The sequence below is a fragment of the Lampetra planeri genome, unplaced genomic scaffold, assembly GCF_965212315.1.
Source record: "Lampetra planeri unplaced genomic scaffold, kcLamPlan1.2.h2 scaffold_111, whole genome shotgun sequence".
NCBI lineage: Eukaryota > Metazoa > Chordata > Hyperoartia > Petromyzontiformes > Petromyzontidae > Lampetra > Lampetra planeri.
In genome coordinates this window covers 70,378-93,808 of record NW_027613820.1, presented here as the reverse complement: position 1 = coordinate 93,808, position 23,431 = coordinate 70,378, and the positions used below count along the sequence as shown (strand labels likewise).

General features: G+C 52.8%; 1 protein-coding gene across 1 annotated transcript; it reads right to left on the bottom strand.

Annotated features, from left to right (window-relative positions):
• Positions 1-6,294: 6,294 nt before the first annotated feature.
• On the bottom strand, positions 6,295-18,410 carry LOC144738652 (uncharacterized). The gene is made up of 4 exons (XM_078621649.1): positions 18,106-18,410; positions 17,776-17,833; positions 14,561-16,839; positions 6,295-6,800 (listed from the first exon to the last, which is right to left on the bottom strand). The coding sequence occupies exons 3-4, from the start codon at positions 16,073-16,075 to the stop codon at positions 6,444-6,446; spliced, it is 1,872 nt and encodes a 623-aa protein (XP_078477775.1). The 5' UTR covers positions 16,076-16,839; positions 17,776-17,833; positions 18,106-18,410; the 3' UTR covers positions 6,295-6,443.
• Positions 18,411-23,431: the final 5,021 nt, after the last annotated feature.

Sequence of the window (23,431 nt, the reverse complement as noted above, 5' to 3'; positions counted from 1 at the left end):
GCAATAAACTGGGCGCCCGAGATGTCAACTCCCTCGCCTGGCGTGCAGGAGGTCGTGGGCTCGATCTCGAACCTGACGCCTGCTGCTGCTGCTGTGTATTTGTAGTTTGCGTGTTCTCATAATAATCGCAGTGACGAGATGTTAACTACCTCGCCTGGTACGCAGGAGGTCGTGGGCTCGATCTCGACCCTGACGCCTGCTGCTGCTGCTGTGTATTTGTAGTTTGCGTGTTCTCATAATAATCGCAGTGACGAGATGTTAACTACCTCGCCTGGCATGCAGGAGGTCGTGGGCTCGATCTCGACCCTGACGCCTGCTGCTGCTGCTGTATATTTGTAGTTTGCGTGTTCTCATAATAATCGCAGTGACGAGATGTTAACTACCTCGCCTGGCGTGCAGGAGGTCGTGGGCTCGATCTCGACCCTGACGCCTGCTGCTGCTGCTGCGTATTTGTAGTTTGCGTGTTCTCATAATAATCGCAGTGACGAGATGTTAACTACCTCGCCTGGTACGCAGGAGGTCGTGGGCTCGATCTCGACCCTGACGCCTGCTGCTGCTGCTGTATATTTGTAGTTTGCGTGTTCTCATAATAATCGCAGTGACGAGATGTTAACTACCTCGCCTGGTACGCAGGAGGTCGTGGGTTCGATCCAAACCCTGACGCCGGCTGCTGCTGCTCTGTTTGTAGTTCGTGTCTCTCTCGCTCTCTCCCCGTATGGTCGCCCTCCGGTGTCCCCCCTCCACGCTGACAATCGGCGTCAAGGCGTTGAGGCAATTGGCTGCTGCTATACATTTCCACGTGGTGATGATGATGATGATAAAAGAACACTTTTGAAGAAGATCTCCAGAGCGAAGTAGTGGGCCTTACCTGGTCAAATAAAAGTGTAGAGCCTCATCCCCCCCCCCCCCCCTGCCACATGAACGTGGATGTTTTTTTTAAGTTAATGCCAAATGTGAACTTAACATCTTTTAACCACCAATTGTGATGTTTTCTCAACGCACAAACTCCGCGGTTTGCGTCGTGAAACAGTAAACTAAACTTTATTTTACCGGGTAAGGCCCCACTGAGCTACGGATCTTTTTCAAAAATTACCGCGGCCCATCACCGCGTGGCAATTTCTAGCAGTTGCCAAATACTCCAAGACGCGTGATGCCGATTCTAAACGTGGAGGGGGAAAAACCGGAGGGCTCTGAGACAAATCCACGCGACCACGGGGAGATAGAGAGGAAGACGCACCCACACTTCAAATATACAGCAGGCATCCATCCTCTCCGGTTCTTTCGGTAGAGTCACTGCGACGATGAAGACGGACGCTTGTGTTGCGACTGAAGCGTCGTGTTTTTCTGTTATGTTTTCTGCCCACGTGACTTTACCGAAAGAAGCAGAGAGAGTGGATTCCTGCAGTCACGAAAGATCAACTCAAGATACAGCAGTCGGGGTCGGGCTCAAACCCACGACCTCCTGCATACCAGGCGAGGTAGTAAACATCTCGTCAATCTGATGATGGTGAGAGAGACACGCAAACTCCAAATAAACCGCAGGCATCAGGGTCGGGATTAAACCCACAACCTCCTGTATACCAGGCGAGCAAAATAAACATTTCGCTACTGTGATGATGATGAGAGAGACACGCAAACTCCTAATACACAGCAGGCAGTGTCCGGGTTGGGATCGAACCCACGACCAGGCGAGGTCGTTAACATCTCGACCATTGTGATGATGATGATGAGACACGCAGATTCCAAATAACAAACCGGTGTCGTCGGAATCAAACCCACGACGTCCTGTGTGCCAGGCGAGATCGTTAACATCTCGCCACTGTGATGATGATGAGACACGCAGATTCCAAATGTGCAACAAGGCGTCGGTGGGGGCCGGGGATCGAGCCCGCGACCTCCTGTACACCAGGCGAGGAAGTTAACATCTCGCCACTGTGATGATGATGAGACACGCAGATTCCAAATGTGCAACAAGGCGTCGGTGGGGGCCGGGGATCGAGCCCGCGACCTCCTGCGAACGAGGCGAGGTAGTCAACATTTCAGCGCCACCACAGGCGCCCCCACACACCCGGCCACGATACGGCACGGGGTGTCGTGACGGAGAGCGACCCACGTCCCCCCCCCCCCCGCTCGAGACGTGGCCGGGGAGGCAGGGGGTGGGCTCGGAGGTCAGAGGCTCCGAGGCCGGCAGCCCATGAGATCCTGGGTTCCAGTCCCCAGCGCCGAATCAGATTCAGCGCTTAATTTGTCTCGGATTAAAAATTAAAAAATATTTAAAAATCGACGTCCTTCCCCGACACGTCCCTCGCCCCTCTCTCTCTCTCTCCGTCTTGCTCTCCCTGTGGCTTGGCAACTCCCGGTCGCCAACGCACATGGGGGGGGGGGGGGCTCGAGACGCAGAGAAAACGAACTGGGGAAACAAAACAAACCCATGGGCGACGTTTTCGGGGCAACGGCCCTTCCCCTCGGAGCACGGACCCATATGCAAGTGAGCAAGGGTAGCTGCCCGAAACGTCGGGCACACAGTGTTTGTTGTTGATGGGGGAACCACGTGCTGTTGTTGTTGTTGTGCTGGAGCACAGCCACCGCCGCCAACAGCAGCAGCAGCGTCGTCACCAAAAAGCTTGTCCACTTCTACAGGTGATGGCGATGATAGAGGCTGATGATGATCACGATGAGGATGATGATTGATGGATGATGATTGATGGATGATGACAGTGAAGGTGATTATGATGGAGGATGATGATGATGATGATCACGATGATGGTGATGATTGATGGATGATGATGACAGTGAAGGTGATTATGATGGAGGATGATCTCGATGGATGCTGATGATGATGATGATGCTTATAACGGTTCTTGTCCATTGAAATTCCAGTCGTGACGATGCTTGATGACGATGAGATCCAGGATTGAGAAAGACGTTGTTGTTGTTGTTGATGCCACGAACTCAATACAACACTTATAATAATAACTTACATCATGCGACCGTCTTTAAAACTCCCCCCCCCCCCACGCCGATTAAGAGAACAAACATTTCCAGATCACGCAACGGATTTCCGGGGGGATCACCGCGCCACGATGGCCCGTGTTGTGCACGCTCCTGGCACCCGACAGGGCGAGCGAATTTACACTTCACCAGGGAAGGCCCCACCACTACTAGGATGCTAGGGGGCCCTTTTCCAGAAGCCACCCCCCTGCCCATCACAAATGATGACGACAAATGACGACGACGATGACGGCTCAACAGAGTGGCTTCATCATCATCGTGGACATTTACAGCAGTAGCCAAACAGCTCGGAACGACGATTACGAAGTGTGGAGGGACACTGCTGAAGCGCTCGGAACTTCGAGCATCGCGTGTCCGTCGCGTGTCCGTCGCGTGTGCATCGCGTGCGCGTCGCGTGCGCGTCGCGTGCGCGTCGCCATCGCGTGTGCATCGCGTGTCCAATTCCCACGGTAACGCCGGAGGGCGCGACGCTACGGCCGACAGAAGCCGCCATCCCTAGGGGGTAAAGGACAATCGGGGGCGACGGCCACGGGCCCCTCGCTTTGGGGGGCCGCCCCCTCCTCCACCCCGGGGCTCTTCGACTTCACGGTCTGACACCGTGAAGCGGCCGGGCGCCGACATGGGCGGCGATCGTAAAGTGACGAGGTGGCGTGGGGATCGCTCTCTCCCCCAGAATAGTTTCTGGCGGAGTGCTGCTGATGGACATATCGGGGGCACGTCCGTCAATCAGGTGACAACTTTATCAGCTGGCCGTGTCGGGTGGTGGAGGTGGGGCACGACATTTGCCGCCTCCGACCCAACGAGTCCACGGTCTACGCGTTGCCCCCCTCTAGATTCGTGAGGAACTGGAAGGAAAGTATAAATATAATTGTTTAAACAATCACGAGCCCAACCCAAACACGTTTTAAACGGGAGGGGGGGGGGAGTGTCAATAAACGCGGTGACAAACATCCCCCACCGGCCCCCCCGCTCCGCTCTTTTTTTATTGTCGGTAAAGTGCACGGGGGGGCGACTGGCGCGGTCGAAATCACGCGGGGAAAAGAGAACTACCGCTGAAGTAGCCCCGGGCCCAGGCAGGGGCGGTGGTGGCCGCAGTGTTGGGGGCGGTCCACTCCGGTCAGACGGCGCCCCAGAGAACGTGTTAGCCATGATTATTATAACTGATGTATATGCATTTGTTGATAATAATGACGACGACGACGACGATGATGATGAATGTGGGTTTTCGTTTGCTGAAGGAGAGTGCGGGCGGGGGGAGCGTCTGTGTGGAGGCATCCGTTAATAAAGAGCTTTATAGCTCATCGGATTCCACCGGTAAAAGTGTGGAGTAAAACACGCAGCGCGCGTGTGCACCACGTGATTGCGCGCGTGTGCACCACGCGGTTGCGCGTGTGCACCACGCGGTTGCGCGTGTGCACCACGCGGTTGCGCGAACAAAGCGCCACCTAATTCAGGGGCTAAGCGGGTCCAAACGGGGTCGACCGCTGACACCAGAGGTGTTGCCGGAGTGACGAGGGTTGATGAATGGGCATCCAGGCGCCGGCCAGGCGGGGCTAGTAGAGACACGGGGGAGGTCTCGGATCATTGGCAGGAGGATTTCAGGAGGTGAGCGGAGCGGGGTTGGTTGTTGCTGGGGACAAGAGTGAAGACATCTCGCCGCTGCCGCTCAAGCTTTTCACGGACCTCGACCCTGACGCGTCGCCGGGCGGGCGAAGGTCGATCCCCCCGCCCGGGACAGACGAGTGAGCGGCTCTGAGAGAGCGGAGGCGAGGGCAGAGTGTGAGAAGCTGCTGGGTGCTGAGGAGCTGCTGTGTGCATGTTGAGGTGTAACGTAGATAAGCGTGGGGAACAGGTGAACAAGAAGTGGCCGTATAGATAGCGATAGGCGTGCCTACAAGTGGTGCAAACGCAGGTTAATAAAGTGTAAGAAGGTGACTTGATTTTCAAAGACACTACAAAAGTAAACATCCCGATTCGGATTCTGAAACAGAAACAGATTTTTTACGGAGGTGGCCCCCCGCGTAGGAATTGAGCTCTTACCGCTGAATGAAATTTTACTTCACCAGGTAAGGCCCACTTAGCCCTTGTTCAGAAGCGACCTGGCCAACGCAAATGATCGCCCAATGAAGTGGCTCATCATCATCGTCATCATCGTCATCATCGTCGTCGTCGTGTGGAAAATTGTAGCTAGCGGGCAAATCATCTAAACGCGCGACGTTGCTTCTAAATGCGCGCGTGCACGTTTGTTGAACTCATTTCTCGCCGTACTTATGCAGCCAGCCGTGCTAAGTCCGAGGGTGTGTGGGGTGGGGCGGGAAGAACAAACTGAAAACGACGAAAAAATGTGGTGGGGAAAAAACCCGGAGAGACCCGGAGGGAAAATCCACCACGGGGGAGAACGCGAAACACAAACTCCAAACGTCAGAGCAGCGGGCGTCGCCCTCAGGGTCGCACATCGAACCCACGACCTCCTGCACACCCGGCGAGGGAGACAACAACTTGTCGCCGCCACCGCCGCCACCACTTGCCATTGTGTCCCACGCTGCATTTGCCAGCAGCGGGTCACAGAATTAGCTCGACGTCGATTTGGGAGCTCCCTCGGGAACTGAATTATCCCGTCCAGTTCCACCCCCACCCACCCACCCACCCCCCACAAAACGGGCTCTCCCGCGACGTCCGGCAAACGTTCTCCGTGGAGGGGGGGGGGGGTGGCGTCGATGGTGCCCGCGGCCCCGTCGCACCGGGGGGGGGAGGGGTGCTAGCAACCACCTGATTGTCAGAGAGTCTCCGTCTCTCTCGCACACGTTCACTCCTCCCCCTCTGCTGCTGTGATGTTGTTTCTTGTACAATAGCTGCTGCTGCTGCTGTTTCTGATGCTGTTGCTGCTGCTGTCGTTGCTCCTGATGCTGCTGTTCCTACTGCTGCTATTCCTGCTGCTGCTCCTCCTGCTGCTGCTCCTGCAGCTGCTCGTCCTGCTGCTGCTGCTTGTCCTGCTGCTATTCCTGCTGCTGCTCCTGCTGCTGCTATTCCTGCTGCTGCTCCTGCAGCTGCTCGTCCTGCTGCTGCTGCTCCTGCTGCTGCTCCTGCTGCTGCTCCTGCAGCTGCTCGTCCTGCTGCTGCTGCTCCTGCTGCTGCTGCTGCTGCTGCTGCTCCTGCAGCTGCTCGTCCTGCTGCTGCTGCTCCTGCTGCTGCTGCTGCTGCTGCTGCTCCTGCAGCTGCTCGTCCTGCTGCTGCTGCTCCTGCTGCTCCTGCTGCTGCTCGTCCTGCTGCTGCTTGTCCTGCTTTTGCTCCTGCTGCTGCTACTGCTGCTGCTATTCCTACTTCTGTTCTTGCTGCTGTCATTGCTCCTGCTGCTGCTCGTCCTGCTGCTGCTCCTGCTGCTGCTGTTCCTTCTACTGTTGCTGTTCCTACTGCTGCTGTTCCTGCTGCTCCTACTGCTGCTGTTCCTTATACTTCTGTTCTTGTTGCTGTTCCATCTGCTGCTGTTCCTCCTGCTGCTGTCCCTGTTCTTGTTGCTGCTGCTCCTGCTGCTGCTCCTGCTGCTGCTCCTCCTGCTGCTGTCCCTGCTGCTCCTCCTGCTGCTCCTGCTGCCGCTGCAAGCGCTCCCAGGCTGCGAGTCGGCGTGCCGGCAGGAGGCAGGGCTCCAGGGTGGCGGCGGCGTCGTGGACTCGCCGCTGGAAGCGCTGGCGGTCGCGAGCCATCGCCTCCCAGGGGCCCGGGCGGGCGGCGCGCAGCGCAAAGTCCCACGCAAAGAGCGGACGCACGCGCACGCACGGGGAGAACCGCACCTGTCGGAGACACAGAGAGACATGAGCACAGACACAGAGACACAGAGAGACACAAAGACACAGAGACACAGAGAGACACAGAGAGACAGAGACACAGAGAGACATGAGCACAGACACAGAGACACAGAGAGACACAGAGACACAGAGAGACACAGAGAGACACAGAGAGACAGAGACACAGAGAGACATGAGCACAGACACAGAGACACAGAGAGACACAGAGACACAGAGAGACATGAGCACAGACACAGAGACACAGAGAGACATGAGCACAGACACAGAGACACAGAGAGACACAGAGACACAGAGAGACATGAGCACAGACACACAGACACACAGAGACACAGAGACACAGAGAGACATGAGCACAGACACAGAGACACAGAGAGACACAGAGACACAGAGACACAGAGAGACATGAGCACAGACACGGAGCAGCGCCGATGGAGGCCGGCACGGTGCACGAGCGGGCGGGTGGCCAGCGCCATGCCCGGCCGCCTGTCTCCCTAGCGGCGACGTTCACGAGGCCCCCGCGCCAGGTACCGATTTTGAGGCCGAGTCGACCTAACGGAGACCCAGGACCGGTTCAGATAATCGTCACTGGCGGTGTCGGTGGCCGTGAGCCACTGCCGGATTCGCAGCGCGGCGTAGCGCTAAGCACTCCCCACTCCTCGCCCCCGCGTTAGAGAGACGCGAATTACACGGCACGGCACTCGTGAACGGAGCAGGCCACACAGCCCACTGTAGGACGCCAGAGCTCGGGGCAACCGTTGGCTGTGACTTCCCTGCACATCCGAATCCATCGCCTCTCTCTCCGAGAGTGCCAAACAACTCGCACGCGCGAGCACGTACACACGTACACGCACGCACGCACGCAAACGTGCACAAGCACACGAACGTGCTGGGGGGGGGGGTCACAGAGAGCAACCACGAGCGGGAGCAGGAAGTCGCACAATGCGTGGATGTTGATGTTGTTGTTTTTTAAAGCGGCGGTGGCGGCGCAATGTAACAATGAGAAAGCACGCACACACAGACACACACACACACAGACACACACACAGACACGCACACATACACACAGACACACACACAGACACACACACACACAGACACACACACACACGCACACATACAAGCACTAGAATGGAACGGCCAGAGATCCCATTGTTGTAATCCGTTGACCCTGATGACTATGTGTGTCACTGTGTGTGTGTCACTGTGTGTGTCACTGTGTGTGTCACTGTGTGTGTCACTGTGTGTGTCACTGTGTGTGTCACTGTGTGTGTGTCACTGTGTGTGTCACTGTGTGTGCCACTGTCTGGGCGTGGTAGTGTAGTGGTTCCCGCGCTGCGCTATGAACCTGGCGACCCGAGTTCGATTCCCGCTCACGGCCAACACCAGTCACGATTATCGACTCAGTCTCAAATGAGTACCTGGTGTGGTGTGTAAACATCGCTACTGGGGAGACAAAGGCGGCCGCGCATGGTGCTAGCCACCCACCCGCTCGTGTGCTGTGCCGACGTTCATAGGTACGGCCACCCGCTCACAGCATTTGCTAAGGCGACATGGGAGATGTTTGTTTATGTATGAAAACCAGTAACAGTCGTGTCAAGATTGGCCTCTGTGGAGGAAGAGGCTCGTGAAGAACGCTACCGGGCGAGTGCCAGGCTAGGTGCACTGTGAGGCTACCGGGCAGTTGGAGGCAGTCGCCCTCCAGCAACAGCGTAGGGCGGAGGAGCGACGCTCACAACAACGAGCGGAGCGCCGGGTGGATAAAACGCAGAGAGTTGGCACAGTAGGGGGCACAGGTGGTGCATCAGCCACTCATCTCAGTCAGTCGACCCATGGCACCTGCCGGGTCTGTCCCCGTGACCTCCTGCCAGCAGTCAGCCTGGCACGGGCGCAGTGGCGATGTCACCGCCACTTTGCAGTGAACGGTGGTTGTTGTTGTTATTGTTGTGACCGTGTAATGAAGCACTACTTACACGCGTGCAAGGCCTGTTCATTGTTGATCCCGTGTGAAGTGGGCTCTGGGCTGCCTCTCACGTGAATCATCTGTTGTTGTTGTTGTTGCTGCTGCTGCTCTGGTGAGTTTGCATGTTCCCACCCTGCGTTGGTCCTGTGACCGCCACCACTGCCAACGCGACTTGGACGGTGCCCTACGGATCTCTATGCAACTCGATTCCAATGCATTGAAAGTGTTTTTGTTTGGGTGAGATTGCGTAAATATAAATGCGGTGTCGTTAAACCCGCCGCCGCCGCCACCATCACCATCACCACCCGACAGCTAATCAGTAGCGAGGCTTGCGTCACGTGAACACAAGGTGCACAACTTAGTGACCGATTCAGCACTCACCGCTCGTTGTGTGTCAGAAAGTAAACCCACAGCAACGTTTACAAGTATAGTGTAGTGTATAGTGTAGTGTATAATAGTGTGGTGTATAGTGTAGTGTATAGTAGTGTAGTGTATAGTGTATAGTAGTGTAGTGTATAATAGTGTAGTGTATAGTAGTGTGGTGTATAGTGTAGTGTATAGTGTATAGTAGTGTAGTGTGTAGTGTATAGTGGTGTATAGTAGTGTATAGTGTAATGTTTAGTAGTGTAGTGTATAGTGTAATGTTTAGTAGTGTAGTGTATAGTGTAGTGTATAGTGTAATGTTTAGTAGTGTAGTGTATAGTGGTGTTTAGTAGTGTAGTGTATAGTGTAGTGTATAGTGTAATGTTTAGTAGTGTAGTGTATAGTGGTGTTTAGTAGTTTAGTGTAGTGTATAGTGTAGTGTATAGTGTAGTGTATAGTGTAGTGCTTAGTAGTGTATAGTGTAGTGTGTAGTGTATAGTGTAGTGCTTAGTAGTGTATAGTGTAGTGTATAGTGTAGTGTATAGTGTAGTGTATAGTGTAGTGCTTAGTAGTGTATAGTGTAGTGTATAGTGTAGTGTCTAGTGTAGTGTATAGTGTAGTGCTTAGTAGTGTATAGTGTAGTATGTAGTGTATAGTGTAGTGTATAGTGTAGTGCTTAGTAGTGTATAGTGTAGTGTGTAGTGTAGTGTGTAGTGTAGTGCTTAGTAGTGTATAGTGTAGTGTATAGTGTAGTGTGTAGTGTAGTGTGTAGTGTATAGTGTAGTGCTTAGTAGTGTATAGTGTAGTGTATAGTGTAGTGTGTAGTGTATAGTGTAGTGTATAGTGTAGTGTATAGTGTAGTGCTTAGTAGTGTATAGTGTAGTGTATAGTGTAGTGTATAGTGTAGTGCTTAGTAGTGTATAGTGTAGTGTATAGTGTAGTGTGTAATGTATAGTGTAGTGTATAGTGTAGTGTGTAGTGTATAGTGTAGTGTATAGTGTAGTGCTTAGTAGTGTATAGTGTAGTGTATAGTGTAGTGTGTAATGTATAGTGTATAGTGTAGTGCTTAGTAGTGTATAGTGTAGTGTATAGTGTAGTGTCTAGTGTAGTGTATAGTGCAGTGCTTAGTAGTGTATAGTGTATAGTGTAGTGTTTAGTAGTGTATAGTGTAGTGTGTAGTGTATAGTGTAGTGTATAGTGTAGTGTGTAGTGTATAGTGTAGTGTATAGTGTAGTGCTTAGTAGTGTATAGTGTAGTGTATAGTGTAGTGTGTAATGTATAGTGTATAGTGTAGTGCTTAGTAGTGTATAGTGTAGTGTATAGTGTAGTGTCTAGTGTAGTGTATAGTGCAGTGCTTAGTAGTGTATAGTGTAGTGTGTAGTGTAGTGTTTAGTAGTGTATAGTGTAGTGTGTAGTGTCTAGTGTAGTGTATAGTGCAGTGCTTAGTAGTGTATAGTGTATAGTGTAGTGTTTAGTAGTGTATAGTGTAGTGTGTAGTGTATAGTGTAGTGTATAGTGCAGTGCTTAGTAGTGTATAGTGTAGTGTATAGTGTAGTGCTTAGTAGTGTATAGTGTAGTGTATAGTGTAAACCCACAGCAACATTTACAATTCAATCACGTGGTGGCGTGACGCCGGTGATAACAACGACCACAACCAGCAGCTGAGTCAAGCGACTTTTCCAGAATCTCCCCAATTACCTTCGCAGCGACGTGCCAATTCTAACCGCGGGTCTTCTGTGCAACTCCATTCAAATAAACTCCTCGCACGGACAGACGGTGCCGCCATAACTCAGTCGACCATCGATTATTCGGCTGTCAAAGGCCGATCCGGCAAACAACCGGCAAAAATCTCACCAAACGCTGTAACCCCGGTAGGGGGAGCGGCAGCACTGCGTGCACGTGAACGTAAAGCCCGCTGTGATTTCGGTGTTAAATATTAAAAACGACGACGACGACATTATGCACCAGAGGTGTGGACTCGAGTCATGTGACTTGGACTCGAGTCAGACTCGAGTCATGAATTTGATGACTTGCGACTCGACTTGGACTTGCATAACAATGACTTTGTCCCACCTATGAGATGTGGACTCGAGTCATGTGACTTGGACTCGAGTCAGACTCGAGTCATGAATTTGATGACTTGCGACTCGACTTGGACTTGCATAACAATGACTTTGTCCCACCTCTGAGATGTGGACTCGAGTCATGTGACTTGGACTCGAGTCAGACTCGAGTCATGAATTTGATGACTTGCGACTCGACTTGGACTTGCATAACAATGACTTTGTCCCACCTATGAGATGTGGACTCGAGTCATGTGACTTGGACTCGAGTCAGACTCGAGTCATGAAATTGATGACTTGCGACTCGACTTGGACTTGCATAACAATGACTTTGTCCCACCTCTGTTAGTCATCACGTAGAAGGGAAGTAATAAAATAATAAAAATAAAACATAATAAAATAATTCTCACGACGTTTCGGCCACAACGCAAGCAGCCGTCCTCAGGTGAAGACCAGGTCTGTCGGGGAGACAGCGTCTATTTTATTACTTCCCTTCTACGTGACTTTACCGAAAGAACCAAGAAGATGAATCCCTGCAGTCACGAAAGCTTTAAATCGAAATCACGAGAGTTGATGATGGTTTAGATTATATGACTATGTAAGCATCACGATGATGGTGGTGGTGGTGGTTTAGATGATGATGTGTTAATGTGTAAGCATCACGATGGTGGTGGTTTAGATGATGATGTGTGAATGTGTAACCATCACGATGGTGGTGGTTTAGATGATGATGTGTGAATGTGTAACCATCACGATGGTGGTGGTTTAGATGATGATGTGTGAATGTGTAACCATCACGATGGTGGTGGTTTAGATGATGATGTGTGAATGTGTAAGCATCACGATGGTGGTGGTTTAGATGATGATGTGTGAATGTGTAACCATCACGATGGTGGTGTAGATAGATGATGATGTGTGAATGTGTAACCATCACGATGGTGGTGGTTTAGATGATGATGTGTGAATGTGTAACCATCACGATGGTGGTGGTTTAGATGATGATGTGTGAATGTGTAACCATCACGATGGTGGTGGTTTAGATGATGATGTGTGAATGTGTAAGCATCACGACGGTGGTGGTTTAGATGATGATGTGTGAATGTGTAACCATCACGATGGTGGTGGTTTAGATGATGATGTGTGAATGTGTAACCATCACGATGGTGGTGGTTTAGATGATGATGTGTGAATGTGTAACCATCACGATGGTGGTGGTTTAGATGATGATGTGTGAATGTGTAACCATCACGATGGTGGTGGTTTAGATGATGATGTGTGAATGTGTAACCATCACGATGGTGGTATAGATAGATGATGACGACGATGTTGTAACTGCGTGTAAGCATCGCCGGGTGATGACCGTGATGATGATGATGATGATGCTGTAATTGAGTCAACACAGCAGCAGCAGCAGGAGGCCGGGTGTCAAGCGTTAGGAATGTAACAGTGACTCAGCTCTGTGCTGATCTACACGCAGGCTACCCCCCCCCCCCCCCCGACTAACTGGTAACACAGCAATGATGACAGCCCAGGGAAACGCAGTGTTTTCTTATTTCCTTTGAACCTATCTACGTGCCTTTACCGAAAGACACAAACAAAATGAATTGCTGCAATCACGAAAGCTTCAAGTGGGTCCAAGCCCCTGGGTCCAAGCCCCTGGGTTCAAGCCCTGGGTTCAAGCCCTGGGTTCAAGCCCTGGGTTCAAGCCCTGGGTTCAAGCCCTGGGTTCAAGCCCTGGGTTCAAGCCCTGGGTTCAAGCGCTGGGTTCAAGCCATGGGTTCAATCTTTGGGTTCAAGCCCTGGGTTCAAGCCCTGGGTTCAAGCGCTGGGTTCAAGCCCTGGGTTCAAGCCCTGGGTTCAAGCCCTGGGTTCAAGCCCTGGGTTCAAGCCCTGGGTTCAAGCCCTGGGTTCAAGCCCTGGGTTCAAGCGCTGGGTTCAAGCGCTGGGTTCAAGCCCTGGGTTCAAGCCCTGGGTTCAAGCCCTGGGTTCAAGCCCTGGGTTCAAGCCCTGGGTTCAAGCCCTGGGTTCAAGCCCTGGGTTCAAGCGCTGGGTTCAAGCCCTGGGTTCAAGCCCTGGGTTCAAGCCCTGGGTTCAAGCCCTGGGTTCAAGCCCTGGGTTCAAGCGCTGGGTTCAAGCCCTGGGTTCAAGCCCTGGGTTCAAGCCCTGGGTTCAAGCGCTGGGTTCAAGCCCTGGGTTCAAGCGCTGGGTTCAAGCCCTGGGTTCAAGCCCTGGGTTCAAGCCCTGGGTTCAAGCCCTGGGTTCAAGCGCTGGGTTCAAGCCCTGGGTTCAAGCGCTGGGTTCAAGCCCTGGGTTCAAGCCCTGGGTTCAAGCCCTGGGTTCAAGCCCTGGGTTCAAGCCCTGGGTTCAAGCCCTAGGTTCAAGCCCTGGGTTCAAGCCGTGGGTTCAAGCCGTGGGTTCAAGCCCTGGGTCTGGGTGGCTGTCCCGGGATGGGGGGTGGGTCATTATGGCCACGGCGGGCAAGGAACCAGAATTGCCGAGATCCTGGGTGCACAAAAGCCCCGATTCTGGACGTCTCGCTCAGGGGGAGAAAAGACCCACGGGGAGAAGCTCACCTGCCAGAGAGACAGCGAGACAGAGAGAGAGATAGGGGGACAGATTCTCTTTCATCTATTTTTTTATACCATTTTTGTATTTACCTGGTACGGCCCCCACCACTGAGCTGCTTTCAGAAGCAACGTGGCCATCAACAAACGACAGCTCGGCAAAGTGGCTCCTCATCATCGTGTGGACATTTATAGTGGCCAGCCAAATACTCGAGATGTGCAGAGGTGTCGATTCTAAATGTGGAGGGGAAAAAACCGGAGGACCCGGAGAAAAATCCACACGACCACGTGGAGGGACAGAGACACACAAACTACAAATATACAGCAGGCGTCAGGATCGGGATCAAACCCATGACCTCTCGCACACCACGCGAGGTAGTTGACATCTCGCCAAAACGGTGCGCAAACAGTGAGAGAGAATGAGCGTGAGAGAGAAACAGCGAGAGAGAGACCGAGACAGAGAGAAACAGCGAGAGAGAGACCGAGACAGAGAGAAACAGGAGAGAGACAGAGAGAGAGAGACAGAGAGAGAAACAGAGAAACAGCGAGAGAGAGAGACAGCACAATAGACAGAGACTGGATAGAGACAGAGCGAAATAAAGAGACGGAGCAAGGGAGACAGAGAAAGAGCGAGAGACAGAGAGAAAGAGCGAGAGACAGAGAGAAAGAGTGAGAGACAGCGAAAGAGAGACAGTGAGAGACAGAAAAAGACAGCGAGAGAGACAGAGAGAAACAGAGAGACGCACGCAAACAAGAACCCGGCTGTAATCTCACGACCCCATCGCCACCACCCACCGTTTTCCGCGTGCGTGTCGTCGCAGCTGGCGTGGCTCCCAGCTCGCCGCCCCTCACGTCCCCCCCTCCTGCGCCGCTGCCAGGCTCGTCGCCAGCGTCGTCGCCAGCGTCGTCGCCAGCGTCGTCGCCAGGAGTCGGCGCTTCGGAAGCGGAGGCCCTGGGCCACGCGCCGTCCGGCTCGTCGGTCCACGTCCCTCCCGTCCGCCGCTCCCGTCCGAGGTTCCCGGCGGCGGCGGCGGGCGACTCGCCGGGGAGGCTCTCCCGCACCGGCGGACAACGCCGGTCCGCGGCGGGCACGGGGTGCCGGGCGGTGCAGGGCTTCTCCGGGGCCTCGGGACCGCGCGGGGCGACCTGGCCCACCGCCCGGCCACCGCCCGGCTCCCCGCCGCCTCGCCGTGCGCCGCCGGTGCACGCGGTGAAGTTGAGCAGGTCGTAGGGATCGCCGGCGGTACGGAAGGCGTCCCACAGGCGCCGCTGAGCGCAGTCGCCCTCCGAGCTCCAGCTGGCGTCGCTGCCAAAACCGTCGTCGTCGTCATCGTCGTCGTCGACGTCGTCGGAATCGTCGTCATCGGAATCGTCGTCGGAATCGTCGCTGGCTCGCTGAAGGCCGAGGATGATGGCGATGTTGCGGTTGCGGCAATGCGGCGGCGACGGCGCTTCCGCCGGTTTCGTGGTGACGAAGTTGCCACCGGCGGCGGCGGTGGTTACGGTGGTTACGGTGGCGGCGTGGGGGGAAGCGAAGTCCTCCGACTCGAGGCTGTTGAACGCCGAGTCCCCGCGCGGCGACGACGCCGCCGCCGCCGCCTGGCAGAACGTCGCCACGGCGAGGTGGACGGGCCGCGACGACGTGCAGGGCCCGGCCACGACCACGAAGGGCGCGAGGAAGTCCAAGCCGGCATCGTCGTCATCGTCTTTCTCAGAGTCAACGGTGGCGTCATCGCCACCGTCGCCACGTTTAAAGTTCACGATGATAACTTCACCGCCATTATCACCACCACCACCATCACCACCAACGTCCGCTCCTGTAGTCAGAGTCACAACGTCTGCATCGCCACCGCCTCTGTCATCATCTCCTCCCTTGGTCCTGACGTCGTCTTCACCATCCTCGGCGTCACCATCGCGGTGAACATTTCCATCATCGCCACCGCCGCCAACCCTCACCAAACATCTTCCAGTCGCTTCACAGTCAAAAACACCGCCACCACCAACACCATCTCCACCACCACTCGGGCACCCACCCCATTCACCCCAAACACCGCCTCCGCCGCCGCTACTATCGCCGTCATCGCCCTCTCGACGTTTGCGGCAAAACTCGTCGCGCGGCTTAGTCGACGGCCCTCCAGAGTCCACCGTGGGCACGGCGGCCGTGGCGGCGTCGGAACCGCGAGAGCCGCGAGCCAAGAGGTAGGCCCAAAAGAGGAGCCAGCGCAGGGCGCGGGCGGCCGGCCCCACCACGCGGGAGGCGATCCCCCACGTGGCCACGGTCCACTCCAGCGAGGAGGCGGCGCCCGCCATTCCTCCTCTTCTTCCCTCCGTCTCGGCACGCTCGGGCAACGCCGTTGCCACCGGACTCGGCTCTGTCGCCCGGATGTTGCCGATCGCTCTCCGACAAAACACCAGCAACGCACCCCCACCACCCCACCAGCCGCCCCAACCGCACCACCGCTCGCCAACTCGCTCGCTCACGTCCGAGCGGCAATTCCACGGAGAGCGACGACGGTGGCGGCGGCCACGGAATCTAACTGGCTCGCGAAGGCCGGATTGCCGCAGAGGCCGGCGACGGTCGGAAGCTCGTAGGCGCTGGCGTAGGCTGCGGCCGCTCTCTCGGCCGGCATCTTGGCGTTGGCGTCAGTGCGGGCGGGCGGGCGAGCGGTCCTCCTGGCGGAGCAACACGACGGAGCCTCGCTCGGGAGAATTTGGACGGCGATCGACGACGGGACTTGCCATGGCCGCTTGAGGAGCGCAAGACGGGGAAGCTGCTGCTGCTGTTGCTGATGCTGATGCTTGGGCTCGATTTGAAGAGAACAGCAGGGGTCGGTAGTTGGGCAAATTGTGTCGCAAGACCCGAGGCAGGCCAGGGCGGCGATGTGGGTTAAATATAGGAGATAGTACGCGTAATGGTGGGCGCAGCTGTGATGCGAAGAGTGAAAATACATTAAGGATGGTTTGCTGTTGTTCAAAGCCGTAATTGAACCAATCGCCGGAGCACTCAACCTGTTTGGGTTTTGTCGGCTCTAAAAGAATGTCATCGCGCACAAAAAGTTTCGATGATCCGAAACCTAACAACCAACACCGCACACGAAAGAAAACGGAAGTTTGAATTAGAGATGTGACAACCCCCCCAAGGCGGCTCACACTATAAACGAAACTATGAATGAGCAACACCCACGCCTCCTCAAGAGGCAGAAGCAGCGGCATTATTGTCACTTCTGCATTCCGCGTGGCAACTATCATTGTTAAGCGTGAAATTAAAAAAGAACACTTTACGTAAGTCGGCCAATACAAGTAACGTCAAAGTTAACAGCAGCGTAAGTAACCCAAGTGTTATAGCCACAACAGTATTGAGCTGAGCAACGCCTGATGAAGCTGGTTGTAATTACTGGCAAAACGTCGTACTCCGATTGTAAATGCTGTGGCTTGGCTCTCCAACACTGCTGTACTATTACACTACACTATACACTACACTATACACTAGTGCTGTACTAGTATACTACACTATACAATACACACTAGTGCTGTACTAGTATACTATACACTACACTATACACTAGTGCTGTACTAGTATACTACACTATACCCTACACACTAGTGCTGTACTAGTTTACTACACTATACACTACACACTAGTGCTGTACTAGTATACTACACTATACACTACACTATACACTACACTATACACTAGTGCTGTACTAGTATACTACACTACACTATACACTAGTGCTGTACTAGTACACTACACTATACACTACACTATACACTACACTATACACTAGTGCTGTACTAGTATACTACACTATACACTACACTATAAACTTCACTATGCACTAGTGCTGTACTAGTGACGAATTGGCACGTTCTGTTTACGTGACAACCCGGTAAATACGATACAAATATACGAGGGTTGAATATAAAACAACACACGCACACAAATATACAAGTAGCGAATGTGTCTGAGCGTTCACACCGTCGTTAAGGCTCAGCGCAGGTTTACTTACTGCGATGCTGGTCACGACACGATGCTCACGCGTTCACCTCGTGCATGAAGACATCCACCTACAAAGACGACAAATTGTTGTTATTGTTGATGTTGGTACTCTCCTCAAAGAGTGTCCACACAGAAGGCAGCCAACAGACGATCTGCCGTCACTACGAGCCACACACAGCAACACCGAAACACGCGAAGGGGCTCGCGTCTAAGGCGCCCACAAACGCCGCTAACGACGACACGATCGAGTTATAGATCATTTAACGCGAGCCGCGAAGCCAACATATATCTGTGGCTTAATTGAGCAATTAACTTAAAGCCGAGGCCTGGCGTCTCTCACCCTCTCGCTCGAAGCCTGCCGCTTGCCTAGCCGGGCCGCCCGGCCTCCTCGTCTGAAACTCGGCTCGGAACCAGCGCGCGGGAGCGATCTGAAGTTGGCCTACTCGAAAAGTTTACGCGGCGGGCCTTGGGGATGATCATAGGACGGGGCTGCTAACGATGATGATGATGAATAATAATGGTTAATGATGATGATGATGACACTGAGAGCGGAGCTGCGGCAGGCTGTGACTGTTGAGGCGGCGTAGACGCGGGAGTGAAACTCGTGAGGGACGAAGGCCGTGAGGGGGTTGTCAATGCGGTGTCCTGATTGGTCCAGAGCGCGCAACGTCATGGACGAGCCTAACTGCTCACTATTAGTGGGGGTCGCATTAACGATTCTTAGGGGTTGGCAATAATAATGAATTAACCAATCGTACTTTTTGTTTACAAAAAATATAATTAACGCGTTGGATATGAAGCTGTTGATAATGTTGATGAGAATTAATCATTCATCTGTCGCGTTGTTACGGTAATTTCGATAGAAAATATTGCGAAATATTCGTTTAAACGTTTGTTGAGCAATAACCCCGATGAATAAGTTGCACTTGGTACAGCCCGCGTGGAGCGCGTTGCCCCAGGTCGTCACGTCCACTCCGGACTGCACCATTCACAATGAGGGGGATAATTTAATAAATTTTTCGACGTTATCATATAATTAACTTATTTTGTTAAATGTAGTGCTACTTAAGACTTAGATACATAATATTGCCGTTACTAGTACACGTTTAAATTGTAAACTCGAGTTTAAAACGTGTAATAATGCATTTGAAATAAGGCACGTGTTGGAATGTCACCCCTTGCCCATGTCGACCTAAGACACGCGCGTCCCCGCTTAATCGACTACAGTTCAACTCACTGGATCGATTCCTTTGGTAAAACAACTACAGTACTGTCTATAACATCGTTATCGTTAATATTCCAACGTAACCTCACTTGCTAAATAATTAGAGTAGCGCACCATACCCTATCTTCAAAGAACGTGAAGATAATTCGATGTTTGTATGCCTCATTGAAAACACAATTGTAATCGAATCGCGTTCGTTATATAAGGTCGATGGGAATCGATTACGTCCATACCGAAAATAGCCTCGTGACGAAGGCGTGAGTCACAGGGAAATCCGTCTCGTCACGCCTCGTCACGGGGAAATACGAAGAGGCGACCACGCTGCCTAGGAGATGTCAACTACCTCGCCTGGTACACAGGAGGTCGTGGGATAGACACACTGATGTATATTTGTGTGGCTAGGAGATGTCAACTACCTCGCCTGGCACACAGGAGGTCGTGGGATAGACACACTGATGTATATTTGTGTGGCTAGGAGATGTTAACTACCTCGCCTGGTACACAGGAGGTCGTGGGATAGACACTCACACTGATGTATATGTGTGGCTAGGAGATGTCAACTACCTCGCCTGGTACACAGAAGGTCGTGGGATAGACACTCACACTGATGTATATGTGTGGCTAGGAGATGTTAACTACCTCGCCTGGCACACAGGAGGTCGTGGGATAGACACTCACACTGATATATATTTGTGGCTAGGAGATGTCAACTACCTCGCCTGGCACACAGGAGGTCGTGGGATAGACACTCACACTGATGTATATGTGTGGCTAGGAGATGTCAACTACCTCGCCTGGTACACAGGAGGTCGTGGGATAGACACTCACACTGATGTATATTTGTGTGTGGCTAGGAGATGTTAACTACCTCGTCTGGTACACAGGAGGTCGTGGGATAGACACTCACACTGATGTATATTTGTGGCTAGGAGATGTCAACTACCTCGCCTGGTACACAGGAGGTCGTGGGATAGACACACTGATGTATATTTGTGTGGCTAGGAGATGTTAACTACCTCGCCTGGTACACAGGAGGTCGTGGGATAGACACTCACACTGATGTATATGTGTGTGGCTAGGAGATGTCAACTACCTCGCCTGGTACACAGGAGGTCGTGGGATAGACACACTGATGTATATTTGTGTGGCTAGGAGATGTTAACTACCTCGCCTGGTACACAGGAGGTCGTGGGATAGACACTCACACTGATGTATATGTGTGTGGCTAGGAGATGTCAACTACCTCGCCTGGTACACAGGAGGTCGTGGGATAGACACACTGATGTATATTTGTGTGGCTAGGAGATGTTAACTACCTCGCCTGGTACACAGGAGGTCGTGGGATAGACACTCACACTGATGTATATGTGTGTGGCTAGGAGATGTCAACTACCTCGCCTGGTACACAGGAGGTCGTGGGATAGACACTCACACTGATGTATATGTGTGGCTAGGAGATGTCAACTACCTCGCCTGGTACACAGAAGGTCGTGGGATAGACACTCACGCTGATGTATATTTGTGTGGCTAGGAGATGTCAACTACCTCGCCTGGCACACAGAAGGTCGTGGGATAGACACTCACACTGATGTATATTTGTGTGGCTAGGAGATGTCAACTCCCTCGCCTGGCACACAGGAGGTCGTGGGATAGACACTCACACTGATGTATATTTGTGGCTAGGAGATGTCAACTACCTCGCCTGGCACACAGGAGGTCGTGGGACAGACACTCACACTGATGTATATTTGTGTGTGGCTAGGAGATGTCAACTACCTCGCCTGGCACACAGGAGGTCGTGGGATAGACACACACACTGATGTATATTTGTGGCTAGGAGATGTCAACTACCTCGCCTGGCACACAGGAGGTCGTGGGATAGACACTCACACTGATGTATATTTGTGTGGCTAGGAGATGTCAACTACCTCGCCTGGCACACAGGAGGTCGTGGGATAGACACTCACACTGATGTATATTTGTGTGTGGCTAGGAGATGTCAACTACCTCGCCTGGCACACAGGAGGTCGTGGGATAGACACTCACACTGATGTATATTTGTGTGGCTAGGCGATGTCAACTACCTCGCCTGGCACACAGAAGGTCGTGGGATAGACACTCACACTGATGTATATTTGTGTGGCTAGGAAATGTCAATTACCTCGCCTGGCACACAGGAGGTCGTGGGATAGACACTCACACTGATGTATATTTGTGTGTGGCTAGGAGATGTCAACTACCTCGCCTGGCACACAGGAGGTCGTGGGATAGACACTCACACTGATGTATATTTGTGTGGCTAGGAGATGTCAACTACCTCGCCTGGCACACAGAAGGTCGTGGGATAGACACTCACACTGATGTATATTTGTGTGTGGCTAGGAGATGTTAACTACCTCGCCTGGCACACAGGAGGTCGTGGGATAGACACTCACACTGATATATATTTGTGGCTAGGAGATGTCAACTACCTCGCCTGGCACACAGGAGGTCGTGGGATAGACACTCACACTGATGTATATGTGTGGCTAGGAGATGTCAACTACCTCGCCTGGTACACAGGAGGTCGTGGGATAGACACTCACACTGATGTATATTTGTCTGGCTAGGAGATGTCAACTACCTCGCCTGGTACACAGGAGGTCGTGGGATAGACACACACGCTGATGTATATTTGTGTGGCTAGGAGATGTCAACTACCTCGCCTGGTACACAGGAGGTCGTGGGCTAGACACTCACACTGATGTATATTTGTGGCTAGGAGATGTCAACTACCTCGCCTGGTACACAGGAGGTCGTGGGATAGACACTCACACTGATGTATATTTGTGTGTGGCTAGGAGATGTTAACTACCTCGGCTGGTACACAGTAGGTCGTGGGATAGACACTCACACTGATGTATATTTGTCTGGCTAGGAGATGTCAACTACCTCGCCTGGCAGACAGGAGGTCGTGGGCTAAACACTCACACTGATGTATATGTGTGTGGCTAGGAGATGTTAACTACCTCGCCTGGTACACAGGAGGTCGTGGGCTAGACACTCACACTGATGTATATTTGTGGCTAGGAGATGTCAACTACCTCGCCTGGTACACAGGAGGTCGTGGGATAGACACTCACACTGATGTATATTTGTGTGGCTAGGAGATGTCAACTACCTCGCCTGGTACACAGGAGGTCGTGGGAAAGACACTCATCCTGATATATATTTGTGTGGCTAGGAGATGTCAACTACCTCGCCTGGTACACAGGAGGTCGTGGGATAGACACTCACACTGATATATATTTGTGTGGCTAGGAGATGTCAACTACCTCAACTGGTACACAGGAGGTCGTGGGCTATACACTCACACTGATGTATATTTGTGTGGCTAGGAGATGTCAACTACCTCGCCTGGCACACAGGAGGTCGTGGGATAGACACACACACTGATGTATATTTGTGTGGCTAGGAGATGTCAACTACCTCGCCTGGTACACAGGAGGTCGTGGGATAGACACTCACACTGATATATATTTGTCTGGCTAGGAGATGTCAACTACCTCGCCTGGCACACAGGAGGTCGTGGGATAGACACACACACTGATGTATATTTGTGTGGCTAGGAGATGTCAACTACCTCGCCTGGTACACAGGAGGTCGTGGGATAGACACTCACACTGATGTATATTTGTGTGGCTAGGAGATGTCAACTACCTCGCCTGGCACACAGGAGGTCGTGGGATAGACACTCACACTGATGTATAAGTGTGGCTAGGAGATGTTAACTACCTCGCCTGGCACACAGGAGGTCGTGGGCTATACACTCGTGGAGGGGAGTGAGAGGGGTGGGGGGGGAGTGAGAGGGGGGGTGAGAGGGGGGGGGAGTGAGAGGGGGGGTGAGGGGGGGGGAGGGGGATCTTTGGTTTTAATCTCATGGGCAGCTTCGATTCAAAACGCTAGCAACGCCCTCCGTGTCTCCCCGCTGTTCCTCTCGTTTCAACATTGACCATCAACACCATCACCAATTCCCAGTTACCATCACCACCTTCCACCAGTAACCATCATCAGCAGCCAACCGGTAACACGATTCCACTGTTTAATACCATCGCCATCATCATTACCATCGTTATCATCGCCACGACCATTAACATCGCCGTCACCATCACCACCACCATCGTTATCATCGCCATCATCACCAACCAAACAACATCACAACAATGTTTACATTATGTTTGCCTCTCGTAAGGACTTTACAAAAACAATAATCCAGCAAACCGCTCGACTATGTTGCGTGTGGAAGAGGCAAACGACACACGCAGACACACACGGACACACACACGGTCACACACACACGTACACACACAGTGACAGACACACACAACAACCGCCATTCGCCACTAAGTGGCGGTGACGTCACCACGACGCTTGTGCCAGGCCAAGTGCACCTTGAGGCCAC

Excerpts from the sequence above, each read along its gene's own strand:
- LOC144738652 (XM_078621649.1), bottom strand. The coding sequence starts at position 16,075 with ATGGCGGGCGCCGCCTCCTCGCTGGAGTGGACCGTGGCCACGTGGGGG. Across the intron at positions 6,801-14,560 it reads CGACACGCACGCGGAAAACG|GTGCGGTTCTCCCCGTGCGT; the intron begins GTGGGTGGTGGC and ends TGTCTCCGACAG.